Source organism: Schistocerca gregaria, chromosome 8, assembly GCF_023897955.1.
Source record: "Schistocerca gregaria isolate iqSchGreg1 chromosome 8, iqSchGreg1.2, whole genome shotgun sequence".
NCBI classification, from domain to species: Eukaryota; Metazoa; Arthropoda; class Insecta; order Orthoptera; family Acrididae; genus Schistocerca; species Schistocerca gregaria.
Genome location: NC_064927.1, coordinates 321,572,933 through 321,589,708, shown reverse-complemented (window position 1 = coordinate 321,589,708; position 16,776 = coordinate 321,572,933). Strand labels below are relative to the sequence as shown.

The following is a 16,776-nucleotide window of genomic DNA, read 5'->3' as shown; positions in this document are numbered from 1 at the left end:
AATGTACCAAGCAAACTCTAAGCATCCTAAAATCCCAAGAAGAATTTTCCTAAAAGGCTTGTCATATACCCTAATGAAACCACATTTGCTACAGAGAGCTAAGATTCCATCTCTACTATCTGACATTTAAGCTTTCCTTAGAAATTACAAAGAAGAAGAAGTAACAAAAGTTGGAGAGTCTTCTTCAAAGAAGGATGGACGATGTGTAAACTGTGGACAGCTAAAAACATAAACACTACAATCAAATGTGATTTTTGCCACAATTTCATCTGCAAACGGCATGCGACTAACAGATAAACATGTGAAAACTGTAAACATATAGACTCCGTGTAAGGGGTTACAAAGAAACGTGTGTGCATTGTTCGCTTTCATAGTAATGTAAAGTTTTATAGTTGATTATTAAGATAAAAAATAACATTGCACTATCTCTATGTTTATTTAGTGTTTAACATGTAAGAGATGGAATACAGTCTCCTGCTAAGCCAAATATATGTGTTCATTTTTTGTCATTCATAAATCCATGTAAATAGCAATAAAAATACAAATGAGATGTAAGAAACAGAAAAAATCCCCACGGCACACAGAGTGCACCATATGCCCGCTTGCATTTTGAATGGAAGTACCCCCACTTGGTTAATAACTCATACTGAATGTCAAATTTGGTGATTAGTGATAGGAAACAAACATATTAAAGCATGTCCATAATTGTGAATCTGGCACATTTTAAGAAAGTAGTCCCCCTCAAGATTCAGAAGACTTGAAAATCATTGCTTAAATCCATAAATTATTTATCATGATGATATCCCTCCTGTAAAGGCAGACACAGTGCGTTCAGCCTCTTAAGAACAAAACACTTAGCATCAACCAGGTAGCAGTTGAACAATACAATACTCTTAATTCTGATCAGTGGTTAGTGACATGTAAGAAAATCCTGGATATTGATACTTCCTTGCAGATTGAAACTGTGTCACACACTGGGAAACGAAAAAAGTGGGATTCAGATATGGTATTTTAGCTGTAAAGAGAGGGGCCTCTTTTGGGTGTACAAGGATGAAGTGTGTAGCAGTCCATTAATAAGAATTTGAGAGAAAGGTAAAAAACTTAGCTGAGTAAAAAAAAGAAAATCTTGTGTTAGGTATCTGTCATAGGATGGGTGGGTAGACCAACAACTGTTGGAAAAATTGGGAACAGTGTACCGTATCACAAGTATTGTAAAGTCTGCTGTCAGGCTATAGAGAATATTAAGGCACTGGCCAAGATCCGAGTAAAGAGGACCAGATATTGATAGTTGTGCGACCAGGAAACAACCTGGACAAAGACACTGCCAAGGTGGCTTAGTGGTTAGTACATCCACCAAGGGAGCATAAGATCCTGTTTTGAATCACAGTCTTGGTACAAGTTTTTATTTGTCACTTCAGTCTGCATATATACATTGAAATTGTTTAAGACTTGAAAAGGTTTGTGGAATCATATAGTTTCATTTGATTAAAGCACCTTTGCCTAGGTTTCAGGCAGGATCCCCTATTTTATCTGATACTGAGTTGCTATTCCAATATAGTTGGAGAGCTCAACAACACTGTGCAAGCTTAGGGGGAATATCAAGTGGGCAATGGGAATTTGAATTGAGGAGGGAGGCATGCTAGGGCAGTTCATGCAATTGTGCAAAGCCACTGAGCCAGGGTGGCATAGTGGTTAGCACACGTACCTAGTGAGCAGGAGACCCTGGTTCAGGTCCTGGCCTTGGTACAAATTTTCATTTGTCACTTCAGTCTACATATGTACATCATGTTGAAAGTAATTCATATTGTTTATGTTCGACCATTTTGGAAAGCATCCTGATTCATATGTGTGAACATATAGTCACAATTCCTGTATATGTTTGACATGACATCAGCAACTTCGCATACCACAATGAAGGCAGTCAAAAAAATTTGTCATAGAACAATTCCCAAAGATCATAGTTTCTGACAATGAGACACTATTTGTATCAAAGGAATTCTGTGTCAGGAAAGGCATAGGACATCTGACTACGCTCCATTTCACCCTGCTTGAAATGGTGAAACAGAAATATTTGCCAAGACTTTCAAAGAAGCCACACTTGGGGAGGATAGAACAAGCTAGATGATATACAGAAAATGCTGACCACTTATCGCACAACTCTAAATCCAATAACTGGAAAATCACCAGCTGTGTTACTTTAAGACCATCCACCAGAGGTCACATTGTCACAGATCCTTCCATCAAATGTATGACTGATTTAATGTTTGTTGCATATATATGCATATAAGGGAAATCCACATACTTCTCCCAAATCTTATAAATTGTTCCATAAAAGCTAATAATTATCAGTTGTAGGTAGACTTAGTATCAGTGGTGCAAATAATGTTCTAAACATTGCTGGTTATTATCTAGAAATATTTTTTTTAATAAACCTTTGTTTAAGCTTCTATTGCATGGTGTTTCCATTTGGCAACGAACTGTAAATGTACAATTAGGATTAAGGAAACTACTCATATACACATTATGTTGCCGTCTAGCAACATACACATTTTGGCTCCATCAAACTAGATTGTGTTTAATGTCATTTTGTTAGCAGAACAGTTGCAAATCAGTAGCCTTTTCTGAAGGTTAAGGAGTTGAAAGAGTAAATTATTTATGTCATTTTGATCACATATAGTAAGATTTTTAAGGTATGTAAAATGAAGCTTAATAATATTATGTTTACATGACTCTGTAACTGAGCAACTAGTAATTAATCAATTTTTTTTGGTTTGTTAGCATATGGCAACAAACCTAAACTATTGAATAAATCAAAATTAAATTAAAATTTGTAGGTACATCATGTTACACAGTATTTTGTGTGCAAGATCGTTCCCAGATTTTTTCACCTAAATTTGTTTCCTAAAAAAAGCCATGCAATAGAGGTTTAATATTGTGAGAAAAACCATGGTGGCAAGTCACTACCAGTATTACGAAGTACTAAATCAGGTGCACAACAGCATCCTTGTCAGTTAAAGTTCAAAAGAATTCATAAATCCAAACATGTTGCAGCTCAGAGTATGAATCCAGAAAAGTAATTGTTGAAGAATTCACAGGTCTAAATGTGATGTTGTTTAAAGTTAAAGTTGATAAAGCTGGCTGTCAAAACTTTTCTAACTTTCAAAACTCCTGCATAAAATTTTAGTAGTCCAAGTATGATGTGGTTCTCAGTTACTCCATCAAGCTGATTGTTGAAATATTTTCTTTAGTTTCTAAACACCCCCACTTTAATAGCAACCAGCATGCTGCTCATCAGCCCACATGCCTGTACCCATTCAGCTCCCAAGTTGAACTGTTCCCAGCCAATATGGTGCACTTTTATAGACATGTTACTAAATTGGAAATTTACATTTAACTTACTGCTTAATACACATAGTACACATGAATGAATACTAGAATTTCGCCATCTGTCCCATGATGACATTAGATTTTTGGCTGTGGTCCTTGTTTTTATTGTTTGTTACATTTTAATAAGTGGGATCGTTAACTTACCCTTATTTGCAATTGTTGTTGTGGTCTTCAGTCCTGAGACTGATTTGATGCAGCTCTCCATGCTACTCTGTCCTGTGCAAGCTTCTTCATCTCCCAGTACTTACTGCAGCCTACGTCCTTCTGAATCTGCTTTGTGTTTTCATCTCTTGGTCTGCCTCTATGATTTTTACCCTCCACGCTGCTCTCCAATGCTAAATTTGTGATCCCTTGATGCCTCAGAACATGTCCTACCAACCAGTCCCTTCTTCTTGTCAAGTTGTGCCACAAACTCCTCTTCTCCCCAATTCTATTCAATACCTCCTCATTAGTTATGTGATCTACCCATCTAATCTTCAACATTCTTCCGTAGCACCACATTTCGAAAGCTTCTATTCTCTTCTTGTCTAAACTATTTATCGTCCATGTTTCACCTCAATACATGGCTGCACTCCATACAAATACTTTCAGATACAACTTTCTGACACTTAAATCTATACTCGATGTTAACAAATTTCTCTTCTTCAGAAAGACAAGTATCTATTATAAAACATAATGTTGAGTGATAGCTATTGTCATTTACTGTCTCACACTGCCACTAAATTTTTTTTGATTTGTAGTTTATTTCATGTTAAAATATGTTTTCTAATTCTCAGAATTAATATTCTGGGTCATAACTCAATATATATATATTATGTTAATAAAAATTTTGAAGCTGTATTTTCAAATTGCTGTTCAAAAACTACCTGTGGACGTTTGCTTCTTGGAAATTGCTTACAGTGTATGGGAGCTATTATTTTTAGAGTTAATAGATATATTCAAATCTTAAGATCTTCAATATCTTGAGCACTATTCTGTCTAGTGAGTGGGCATTTAGATGCACTTTCTCATCTAATTTTTATCTTTCATGTGGTGTCATTGCCTATCTTGTAACTTTGTAACTTTGTTAACTTGAATTGCACATTGTGGCCATGCATTGTGCTCTCTGACTCTGTCACATGATGGCACACCAACATACCAAAGTCGTAGAGTGCAGTGTCCATTGCTATTGCTAACTTTCAGAATATATAACAGATGTCATAAACCAACCTGTTAAATGACTTTATACATAGAGATTATTTTAATTTGCTCCAATTACAAGCGTCAAAAGCACATTTGGCAGTAAAATAAATAAATGCTGCATTGTAGTGCCTTGAGAATTTTGGTGTAAATTCTAGAGACACTCAGCTTTCCACAGTCTCGAACACATGATATTTTAAGTATGAGGGTGAGAGAGTGGAGATGTGTCTACCTCGTTGTCGGTTTCTGTGTGTGCAGGATGGATGTGTATCAGGAGAATACAGCAACAATGACGGTCGATCGATACGGACCAGTGTTTGCAGCGCACGCCTGAGAAGCTGTATGTACAGTACAAGGAGCAAGCACGCTCTATTCCTTGATGGTGTAACGAATGTATTGTTGTGAACAAATGAATTATGTATTGAACTAAATACTTAAACATTTGACTTTTGGATGTTGGACTTGCGAGAAGCAAGAACTGGTGTTGTAGTGGTTATTAAACCAAACATATTATAATTGTATTTGTTAGTTTCTACTGGTCCAAGAAGGGGTTGACTCACGAGAGTTGAATGTTTGTGTGAAACTTGTGAAGTTGTTTTATTGTGGAGATGAAAATATAACTGAGTTGAACAAAACTAAACTGATAGTACAGAATCATTTCAAGAATAGGAAAGATGTCTACTTTGGAATTCCTTTAACTAGCTAGAAACTTCAGAGAAGAATAGTTTGTGAAGATCAGCTGCACACAATACTGTGAAAGACGCGTGAGTCTTGCACCCCACTACCATACTGCCTCATGTCATCCGAAGACTGTTAGAGCATGACTGAAAAAAAAGTACAAAATATTGATTGTAGAGTTTTGTCTGAGGAAATAATTTGGACAGATTTCTTTACCTACTCAGGCTGCAACAGGGATCACCAAAATAAACCTTGAATTTTGTGTGCTTTATTTTTCCTAATCAAAAGCATGTTCTTATATTTCTGGCTTATTTGATTGTGTAACTCATTGGTTCAAGCATATCCTTTTTTTGGTGACTTGTAAGTCAGGTCTTACTGATACGTATGAGTAGAGCATAATATTAAGTTCGTGTTATCGTAAGTAGTCTAATGGAAATGTTTCATGAAATTAAAGAATTCAACTGTATTTTTAAAGAGAATACCAAAGTCAGTGTTGATTGGACAGGGTTTTACCATTCTGTTACTGTATGTAAAGTGTCTAATTAAATTGGAATGAACATTACCTCGCTTCTTGTGAAAATAGATGTATTAAATGTGCAACTTTATTTTTATAGGTAATGTTAATTTTTCTTTCTCAGTCAAAAATCCGTGAACTGGAAAAGAAAACGGAGCTTCAGAATGTCCGCCATGAAGAGCTTCTCCTTGAAATGGCAAGCATCAAACGCTCAGCACAAAGTGCTAACACAGCACTGGCAGCAGCTGCTGCTGCTGCCGCTGTCAACCACAACTCTCCTGAGTCAGGGCATTCAACACCAGGTACAATTTAAAACATAATAATAATAATAATAGAGTGCAATTCAATGATGGCCCCTGGATGTCCTGCTCTGCACAATTTACAAGTAAAATTATAAAATGAGAAGTTCACATAGTGGATATGTGGGATGGGCAAAAGAGTCCCCATGTCTTATAAACAACATGCAGACAGTTCACTTGTTCTTGTAAGTAGCAACTTATTATTATGAAAAGCAAAGTACTGAACATTCAATAGATCTGTAGTTCAAAGGAGGTGTTGAAAATGTTCACGATAAACTTCGGTACAGAACTCAGCATGTCTCAACATGTTTTTGGAAACTTTTGCGAATTCATTTGGTAGGATTTCCACAGTTGCATTGTGAATGTTTGTTTTCAACTCTTCAATTGTATGTGGGTTGTGATTGTAGACTTAATCCTTAAATTACCTTACAAATAAAAATCACAGGTAGACAGATCAGGCACTCTGGGAGGCCGTAAACCTGTGGAAGCAATACATTCTTTTCCTAAATCTTCATAGACATGTGATATTGAAAACTGTGAAGTAACAACAAACATTTTGTTCAACTGAAAAAGTCATTTTGCAGAACAGTATTCACAAGAAGCTTCAAAGTGCAATGCAACACTGATCACTAAATCACTGCTTGACATCATGTGAGTCCCCTCGAGCACCCCTACCATTAAGAAATAACCACACTCCACACTCAGATAGCTGCAAATATCCCATTCAGTAGTGTATCACGGGACCTCTTTTTTATCTTGGCCACACCTTACTACCTCTGGTGGTAGCACAGGTGAGAAATCCAACATTACATGTTCTGATGTATTGGGACCTTGGATTCTAGGGATTCATAACATTTGTTGTGAAGAAGAAATGAGCTTTACTGAAATCCCTTCCAAATTAAAGCTCAATAAGAAATTCTATTTTATAACTTTGAAAGTAGTTTAGTTTATCTCCTGAAAACTGAGAGAAGAAGGAATTGGAATTACAGGTATAGAAAATTAGGTCAGAAATTATATCATTGCAGGAAATAGGATCCTTTGATGAGACTGTAGTTGATAAAGAACATTACAGTATTAATAGAGGGAAAACAACACGGAGAATAATGGGAAACATGTCATTGATTGGAATAGCATTTTAAGTAAACAAAAATTTATACTTAATTATCAGAGTTTAAGTCAAAATCAGAAATAATGCCCATGTTAACAGTGAAGTGCAATAATAAACGCTATATGCTCATAAATTGCTATACATCTATGAATGGAGATAACAGAAGCAATTTGCAGGTTGTAAATCAATTTTGGAATCTCTTAATAACTGAAATTTTTAACACCCACGCGAAAGGCAAGTGAAGATACTTCTTAGTGATGTCAAGGGGAAAATTGGAAAGGAAAAGAAATTTAAGAATATTGTAGGAGAACAAACAGAAATGGTGGAATACTTATTGATCATAGTGTGGAACATGTTCCAGTTAAAACTGATACCCATACATTTTTGCAAATTACCAAGAAAAGCCAAAACTTTAATATCTCCAAATCCAAATTTCAGCTTTATCACATAACCATATATATAAGAAATATGAGGAAAATTATGAATGCTGAAGAGATCATAAATGGAGAGTGTGATTCAGATCATTATATCTCTAAGGTTAAAATCCAATTTCTCCCATACAAAACATAAAATAACAGCCAGAAAATAAGCAGATACAACTCCAGCAGAGACAATATTACAATAGAAAATATAGAAATATTTATAGAAGGCATCAATGTGAATGAAAGTGGCAGATGTCATAAGCTCCAGGCACAAATTACTAAAGAACAGGGAAAATGTAGATGTAGAAAACATGAGTTGGCCAAGGATAAAGAAAAGACATGCTGGACTGAGGAGTGTGAAATAACACTAGAACAAATAGCTTATGAGTTACTTAGAATCAAGAAATAATTTTGATATACATTGTGGACATGATGTTTGATTAGTATGGAACTTAATTGCACACCAAATTATAACCAGTGCAGATACAAAGTCTAATGAACAAACCTTTATATTGATAATAAATACTCCCTGCCAGACCAGCAATTCGCCTTTTGTCTGTTATGCTGTCTGCTTGCACAGTAACTTTTGTCACCCCACCAGACCCCACCCTACCACCCATCACCTCTACTCTTTCTAAAGCTGGAAGCTGGGTGCACCAGGAATATTGAGGTACTGGTGCTTAACATCTCAACCAGCCCTTGTGGCGATTGGCTGGGGAAGGAGGAGGTCGGAGGGGCTCGTGCCAACAGCTGGTAGAATAGTGTGGACCTTTTGAGTCTCCAAGGAGGCTACAGTGTTGCTTGATGTTGTAGGCTCAGTTCAGGCTGGCTGGAAACAGAATACGGCTGGTGTAACAGTGGGTGCACAGTTTCGTCTCGTGAGTCAGACGTGTAATGCTGTAAGCAGATCTCTTATGGATAAAAACCTTCCTCTCTCTGTGTCTATCAGGTTGGCCTGCATGCAAACCTCACAATGCCTGGCATGCAAATGTCTTATCTGGGTTGTGAACTGTTGAGTGAACTCTGTCACTGAATCTGGAGCAGTCTGCCAAAGTGACACTGGTACAATGAGTTCACCTGGCATACATAACTTGTCACTGTAGACCAATTGGGCTGGTGAACATTGCAGATCCTCCTTTTCTGGTGTGCACAGGCCTTATAATATCAGCAGCAAGGCATCTTTCCATGATGATGAGTAACACATCACCACTGCTTTTAGCCTCTCCACTACTCCAATGTTGACGGGATGGTAGATAGCGATACATAGATGGTTTTAGCTGTGTTGGTAAAGAAGCTTGTTAAATGGCTGCACCTCAAACTGACATCCACAGTCAGCTGTGTTTCAATATATATGGGTGTCATTCAGCACAATGTCCTTCGCGGCCCGTATTTCTGTTTCAGGTATCTCAGTTTGGCAGACAATTCATGGACAGTTGAACTGGTTTTCCATTTTCTCTCTGAAAGTGGTTTTTGTTTTCAGATATAAGGTTTTTAGCTGCCTCTGGGGCAGGAATTTGGTGGTTGAGTTTGGGGTTAGGGAATGGGGCATAGGGCATCTTCCGCTGCCTGCTAGGTCTGGGGGACCTCCCACTCAACCACCTTGACCATCCCACACTTTCATCCCTGTCTTACACTGTTTTACTTGATTTTAGATGCAGTTTGCCTCCTTTTCTGCCACATACTATTTTATATTTTAGAGATTTCATTCTAGTGAATAGTGGATGCTCTTCAATGCCTTTACAACACTGGAGCAGGGATGGAATAGCTCTGGAGACATCCACTTGCTGCCTACTTATTTCTGTCTCCTGGTTTTCATTATTGACAGTCCAACTAGCGTCCATTACATTTTTAGTCTTTTCACTTTTATTGTTCTACATCTCCAAAATAGAAGACATCCAGCTCTGTAACTGTCTTCACCCTTCATCTGGCTAATGGGAATCAGATGCAGGGTAGAACTTTCCTCATCATCTGCTCTGACCTACAAACTGGTTTGGTCTCAACACTTCTCCATAAAATCTTTCTCACCTCTTGTATCAGCACTGCCTTTCTTACCTTGGACTTACCACTCCTATATACTGTCTTTATCATAACACATACTTCATGGATGTCACTAATTCTGGATGTACTACCCCTGGATTGAGGGACTAATGACCTACTATTTGTTCTATTAACCCCCAATCAAACAAACAACCTTCTGACTTCTGAAATTTTCCCGGCGTATTTCTTCTTCTAATAAATTCCCGGTATGCAGCCGGATCCCGTCGATATTCTGCCACGATATTTCGGCCCAGAGATGTCCGGCCATCATCAGGTGAGTACACAACTACTGAACAGCCCAGGTGCAGTCACGGTATTTATGCCGAATCTTACACATGCAAAATGTACTGGAATCCTACAGCTCATGCGTCAGGTGTTGACATACGCGGCACAGCTGAGTTGTACGTGCTGCCCTCAGTGGTAAAAGTAAAAGATCATCTAGTCATTGAGTATCGAATGATGCTGTTGATTCCGCTATGATTGTATAATTTTAATAACAGGATTACAATTTTTATCCAGCTGAAATCCATTGTCAGGATTTATAAGATTATCGGCAAGATGTATTTCTACTGATTCTTTGATTACGGAATCCCAAAATCCGGAAACCAGAGGTAAAATTTTGGTTCCTTTGTATTCCATTGAATGTCCCAAAAAACTACAGTGCTCTGCTACTGCAGATTTTGACAGTTGCCACAGACGGGTGTATCTTTCATGTTCTGTACATCGTTCTTGGACAGTTCTTGTCATTTGCCCAATATATGCAGAGCCACATTCACAGGGAATTATGTAGCCACCTGCTTTCTTCAGTTGTAAATCATCTTTAACGGATCCAACCAGGGCCCAGTTCTTTGCTGGTGGATGGAAGATAACCTTGATTTTATTTTTCTTCAGTAATCAGCCTAATTTCGGCGACACATTCCCAGCGTATGGAAGGAACGCAGTTGATTGAAAGTCGCCATCAGCATCCTCAATGCGTTGCTTCTTGTTATGACAGTTGCACATGGACTTCCTTATTTGGCGTGAAGTGTAGCCATTCTCTTTAAAAACCTTCTCCAAGTGTTCTAATTCTGCATGGAGGTTTTCATCATCTGATATTACATGCACTCGATGTATTAAGGTACTGAAAACACAGGCTGTTTGTGCTGGGTGATGGCAGCTTGACGCCTGGAGATACAGATCTGTGTGAGTCAGTTTCCAGTACACAGAATGTCCTAATGACCCATCATTTTTACGGCATACTAGCATGTCTAGAAATGGTAAAGTGCCATCTATTTCAATCTCCATTGTGAATTTGATATTCTCATGTAATGAGTTTAAGTGATAAAAGAATTTCTCCAGTTCCTGTCTGCCATGAGGCCATACATCAAAAGTATCATCTATGTACCGCCAGAAGACCGTAGGCTTTGAAACAGCAGACTCAAGTGCTTTCTCCTCAAAGTCCCCCATAAAGAGATTAGCTACGACAAGGGCAAAGGGCTCCCCATGGCGACGCCGTCTGTTTGTTCAAAGAATTCCTCATTGAATAAAAAGTACGTTGAGGATAGTATATGTTCAAGCAACACCATTATTTCTGCACTGAATAAGTTACCAATAAGATGTAACGATTCCATTAAAGGCACTTTGGTGAAAAGTGAGACCACATCGAAACTGACTAATAAATCTGAGCTGACATACAGCTTTAGTATGGAGGCCAGATATTTTGCTTCAATGTGGTCTCACTTTTTACCAAAGTGCCTCTAATGGAATCATTACATCTTATTGGTAACTTATTCAGTGCAGAAATGACGGCATTGTTTGAACATATACTCTCCTCAACATACTTTTTATTCAATGACGAATTCTTTGAACAAACATGCGATTTACAACTGAAGAAAGCAGCATCTACAAAATTCCCTGTGAATGTGGCTCTGCATATATTGGGCAGATGACAAGAACTGTCCAAGAACGATATACAGAACATGAAAGAAAATTTATTCTTAAAAATATTCATACAGCAATATGAAATCGATTTTGCACTTTCCATAGTATTGGGACAATAACTCTCCTATGAGTAAACACATGGCAAGCATGAGGCCTCCAAGCCATTGCAGTACTTCTTACTTTCCCATGCTGCAATGTTACTCTGAGGATATCATTTCTCAGACTTCTCCTCTAGGACAGATTCTCTGCTTACAATATAGCTCACACATATGACGTCAGTTACGGCTGTTCCCACTTTGTTCCCTTTATGTTACACCAAGTATTTCAGATAACTTAGTCCTCACATCTGACCTCTACCTATTCAAAACAGAATGTGCAGGGAAGGTCCCCCAATACTCAGCATGATATACATTCCATGTGGAGGGTCGTCAGGTACCTGTACGGTGGTTGCCTGCGACGATGCAAGGATCTCACTGTTGATGCCTGACTTCCACGTAGTTCAGGCATATGTCTTCTTGGTGCATACATGACTCATTTTGTGGAGACTGTGTCTGGCTCCTTCAAGAAAATTCACCATGTGTGCTACCACCTGTCAGAGTCAGTTGCGAGAACGACCATTCTCTGCAATCCGTAAACAGTGCTGCCCTATAGCAAAATCCAGTAAATGAAGGTCACAGATCATTCTTCATACTTTGAAACTCATTAAAAATAGTTTGTAACCGGTGTCCAAGGTATCAGTTTTTGCCACTACTTTGACTAACTTGTCAGCAATGCCTGTCATATTTCCTCCCTCAGTGGCGACCTCTGGTAGCTGTACAAATAAACTTGGCCATGGGGGCTACAGACCCTCCCATTTCTTGGTTCCTTCTGTACAATCTTCACGAACCACTCCTCACACAGAGCTGAAGAGGCAGCTCCCTCCTCTATTGTCTATTGGTGACAGAGCTGCCTTATAGGAATCATCTCTCAAGAAATCCACAGATCAGCATCCCGACACCAATCAATGGCTGAAGAAGCCACAGACCGTGGATCCCAGGGCTTCCCCGTCTCTTCTTCCATCCCTACACCCACAGCATAGAAGCCTTCACAAGATTCTTGACAGCAAAAGTTGTGAAAGAAAAAAGGAGAAATCTCAGGAGATGGCTACTCCGATGATCACAGAGATGCCAGGTCATCCATGCCATCAGACTTTTATTCAGTGTTTGTTGATCTTGTTTCATTAGTGACACACATTGATCCTAGACAGTGACTTATCCTCCCTATCCTTTCATACCTAACCAGCATCCCCTCAATGTGACGACCCAACAGAACTTCAAAATTCTTGAACATGTTGTAAATGGGAATACAATTAATTTCCCTGATATGTAAAAGCTTCTGTCCACAAAGCAGCATGGATTTAGAAAGCATTGCTCATGCGAAACTCAGCTATCCATGTTCTCACATGATATCCTGTGAACCGTAGGTGAAGGGCAACATGCAGGTTCCATATCCCTAGATTTCCAGAAAGCATTTGACATGGTGTCCCATTGGAGGCTGCTAATTTGAGGTACAGGCATAAGGAATAGTTTTCCTGATGCGTGAATGGATGGAAGACTTATTAAGCAGTAGAGCCCAGTACATTGTCCTCGATGATGAATATTAATTAGAGCCAAACACAGTGTGATAGGACCATTCTTGTTCTGTATGTACATAAATGATTTGACAGACAGTCTGAGCAAGAATTTGTGGCTGTTTGCTGATGATGCTGTCGTGTATGGGAAGGTGTCATTGTTGAGTGACTGTAGGAAAATACAAGACAACTTAGGTAGCATTTCTAGTTGGTATGATGAATGGCAGCTTGTTGTAAATGTAGAAAATGCAATTTAATGGTGATGAGTAGGAAAAACAATTGCTTAATGTTCAAATAAAGCCTTAGTAGTGTGCTGCTTATCACAGTCACGTTAATTAAATATCTAGGCACAATGTTACAAAATGATTTGAAACACAGTGAGTATGTAAGGCTGGTGGTATGGTAGCCGAATGCCTGACTTCAGTTTATTGAGAGAATTTTAGCGAAGTGTAGCTCATCTGTAAAGGAAACATTTCATAGAACACTAGTGCGACCCATTCTTGATTACTACTCAAGTGTTTGGTATTCCCACAAGAACAGGTTAAAGAAAGATATTGAAGCAATTCAGAAGTGTGCTGCTGGATTTGTTACTTGTAGATTTGATCAGTTGGCAAGTATTACGGAGATGATTCATGAACTTGAATGGGATACCCTGGAGGGAAATTATTACTCATACAGAAGAATATAAATAGTCATTTTTTCCTTGCAATAATTGCGAGTGGAGCAGGAAAAGAAATGACTAATAGTCATACAAGGTACTCTCCACCATACACTGTATAGCCACTTGTGGAGTACATATGTGGATGCAGATATAGGTATATGCTACTACCATCACTTTTGCCTCCTCTCTGCCAGATAGCACTGAAAGATTCTAGGAGACTTCACTGACACGATCACCTGTGCCTCTGGAACTGCTATCCCCTTTTCTGCAGGCTCACTACACCACTGGCCAATGCTATCTTGGGCAAAGACATTGCAACAGCTATTTGGGATTGTTGAGGATTCCTGCAACTTCTCAAGTGACATCATTCACAGACCTCGTTTATCACTTTTAAGTGGCTCTTTGCTAAGGCTCACTATCTACAAGAGTTGACTGAAAAGTAATGCCTCCACCCTCGTAACTCTTCAACAGTTGGCAGCATTGGTATGCAACAGGTACTGGCTTGTTCTGTAGCCTCTTCTCTACAGCTCCAGTTGCCAGGAAGCCTTAGCATTGAATGGTTGTGTTGTTACAGTGTAAAGCATGGAACCCTGCACAGACACTCGGTCAGTGCAATTTAAGCAAGTCATTCAATTCTTGACAACAGAAGGTGTCACCCCAAAGAAGATTCATCAGAGAATGAAAGCAGTTTATGGTGATTGTGTTGATGTGAGTACTGTGTGTCATTGGGTGAGTATTTTTAAAGATGTTTAGGCAGGAACATCTGACCTGCTTGACAGACAAAGAGTTGGATGCCCTTTGATAGAAGTTTCACAATCAAAATGTTGACTGATTGAGTCAGGAGGATTGTCATATTACTCAGAGAGAAATTGCAAGCACAATTGGCATTTCACAAGAACGTGTGGGTCACTTAATTTTATTGCTTGACAATAGGAAGATCAGTGACACTCGACGTTGACACCTGAAATGAAAGTGCACAGACTTGAAATTTTCCAGGAACTCCTTTCGCTTTATGAGAATGAAGGTGATGCCTTTCTCTATTCAATTGTGACAGGACACGAGATATGGGTACACCATTATGACCCACAGATGAAACATCAGTCTATGGAGTATCGACACAAACTCTCCCCTCAGAAAAAGAAATTTAAGACGCTGCCCTCAGCTGGAAAAATCATGGCCACAGTGTTCTGGCATGCAGATGATGTTACCCATGTTGATTTCCTTGATCGTGGAACAACAATAAATTTAGAGCATTACATCACAATACTGCAAACTCTGAAACGATGGCTAACAAGGGTCCGAAAGGAATGGGGAAATGTTTTCCTACAAAATGACAATGCCAAACCACACACTTCATGTGCCACCATAGCAGAACTTCAGAGACTGAATTTCACCACCATAAGGCATCCTCCATCCACTCCAGATATAGCGCCATCTGACTTCAATCTGTTCCCAATAATGAAAGACAATCTGCGGGGACATCATTATGCTTCTGATGAAGACGTTAAGAGAACTGTGAGACTGTGTTTGTGGAAACAAAGTGTTGACTTCTTCTGTGACAGCTTCAGAAAACTTGTTCATTGTTGGCAAAAATGTATCCACTTAGCTGGTGATTATGTGGAAAAGTGAATATTGGTAAATAAAGATCACATTCTAAGTATTATTTCTCCTTTTGATTTATTGAAATACTCCCATCCAAACAGAATTAATGAAGGTGGAGGCATTACTTTTCATTCAACCCTTGTAATTAAACACAGTGAGGGAGAATCCTGGGAACACTACATCTCCTCCTTGGTAACATATGCCTTCTCATCACAGCTGTGGGCCTAGCTCTGTATTCTGCTGGGCCACTATGCTAAACAAGTGCCCCAGGTTTCCTTCTTCATGGTGGTGATCTACTTTGTGAATACACTGGCATCCTTTTTTTACCCAGCTACTTTTCGAACACATTCAACACAAGTTGAAAAATTTTTTATTTGCAACAGTTAGCTGCACCTTACAGTTACTTCTCTACATAATCGACACTCCAACTGAGACATTTGTTGTAGCATTGTACCACCTTTCCAATACTCTTGTCACAGAAGAAACCTGCCTGTGCTTTCTGCCAATTCTCTATGCTGATCTGCAGCTTGCATGTGCTGAAAAGTTGTCCTCTAAGCCTGTGGTTCATGTAAGCAGAGATGAAAATCAGAGTGAGTCAAGTCAGGCCTGTATGATGGGTGATCAAAAAAATCCCACCAAAAATGTTACAGGAACATTCTCATTGCACCTGCAATGTGTGTTTGACATTTATCAAGAAGAAGGAAGTGCATGAAATTTACATTGTATGGGCTGCATGAAATCAGGCTAAATCTTTCACCGGCAAACATACTTGGTACCTTTACGTGCTCTCTGTACACTCAGAACTGAAAAGAGTGACATGACACAATCAACAGGCATACTAGAGACACTGTCAGACATGTTTTTGCAAAGATTCATCAGATTTTCATTGTGGTTTCCATTGTGCGATCAATCAGACCTCAGTTTCTGAATAGCCCTTGTATAATGAGCCTTTCACTAACTGGGAACTGCTTCCCTGGGAACTGCTTCAGGCACTTGACTTGGCCACAGGCTCTTATATAATGAACAATTCATAATCAGATGATACAAAATCTGATGTTCCTCAGAGGCTCCATCTACTCAGGGCCTTCAACCACATTTGAGTCGAAAGTCTTTTCCCTTCTTAATGGCAAGATAGTAGCATTGTCCCTGTCTTTAAATCAGGCCAACAGCCACTGTCCATCAACAACTACCTCCTGATTACCATCATCAACATGCTCTCCAAACAGCTTGAAAGGATGGTAGTGGGACGACTATGCTGGATCGTCGAATCACAGGACATTTTGTTCTCCTATTAGTGTGGTTTCTTGGATCCACTCTCGACCATGCAGTTAGGTTGGCATTAGCAATATGATAGGCTTTT

The 16,776-nt window shown here is 38.9% G+C and overlaps 1 protein-coding gene across 9 annotated transcripts in view; it reads left to right on the top strand.

Annotated features, from left to right (window-relative positions):
• The window catches only part of LOC126284265 (RIMS-binding protein 2-like), a 1,431,128-nt gene that overhangs the window by 436,380 nt on the left and 977,972 nt on the right, over nt 1–16,776 (top strand). For all 9 annotated transcript variants that reach the window (XM_049983077.1, XM_049983076.1, XM_049983073.1 and 6 more), the window contains exon 6: nt 5,883–6,060. In XM_049983077.1, coding sequence (XP_049839034.1) covers nt 5,883–6,060 — 178 coding nt within the window. The remainder of the gene's footprint in view (nt 1–5,882; nt 6,061–16,776) is intronic.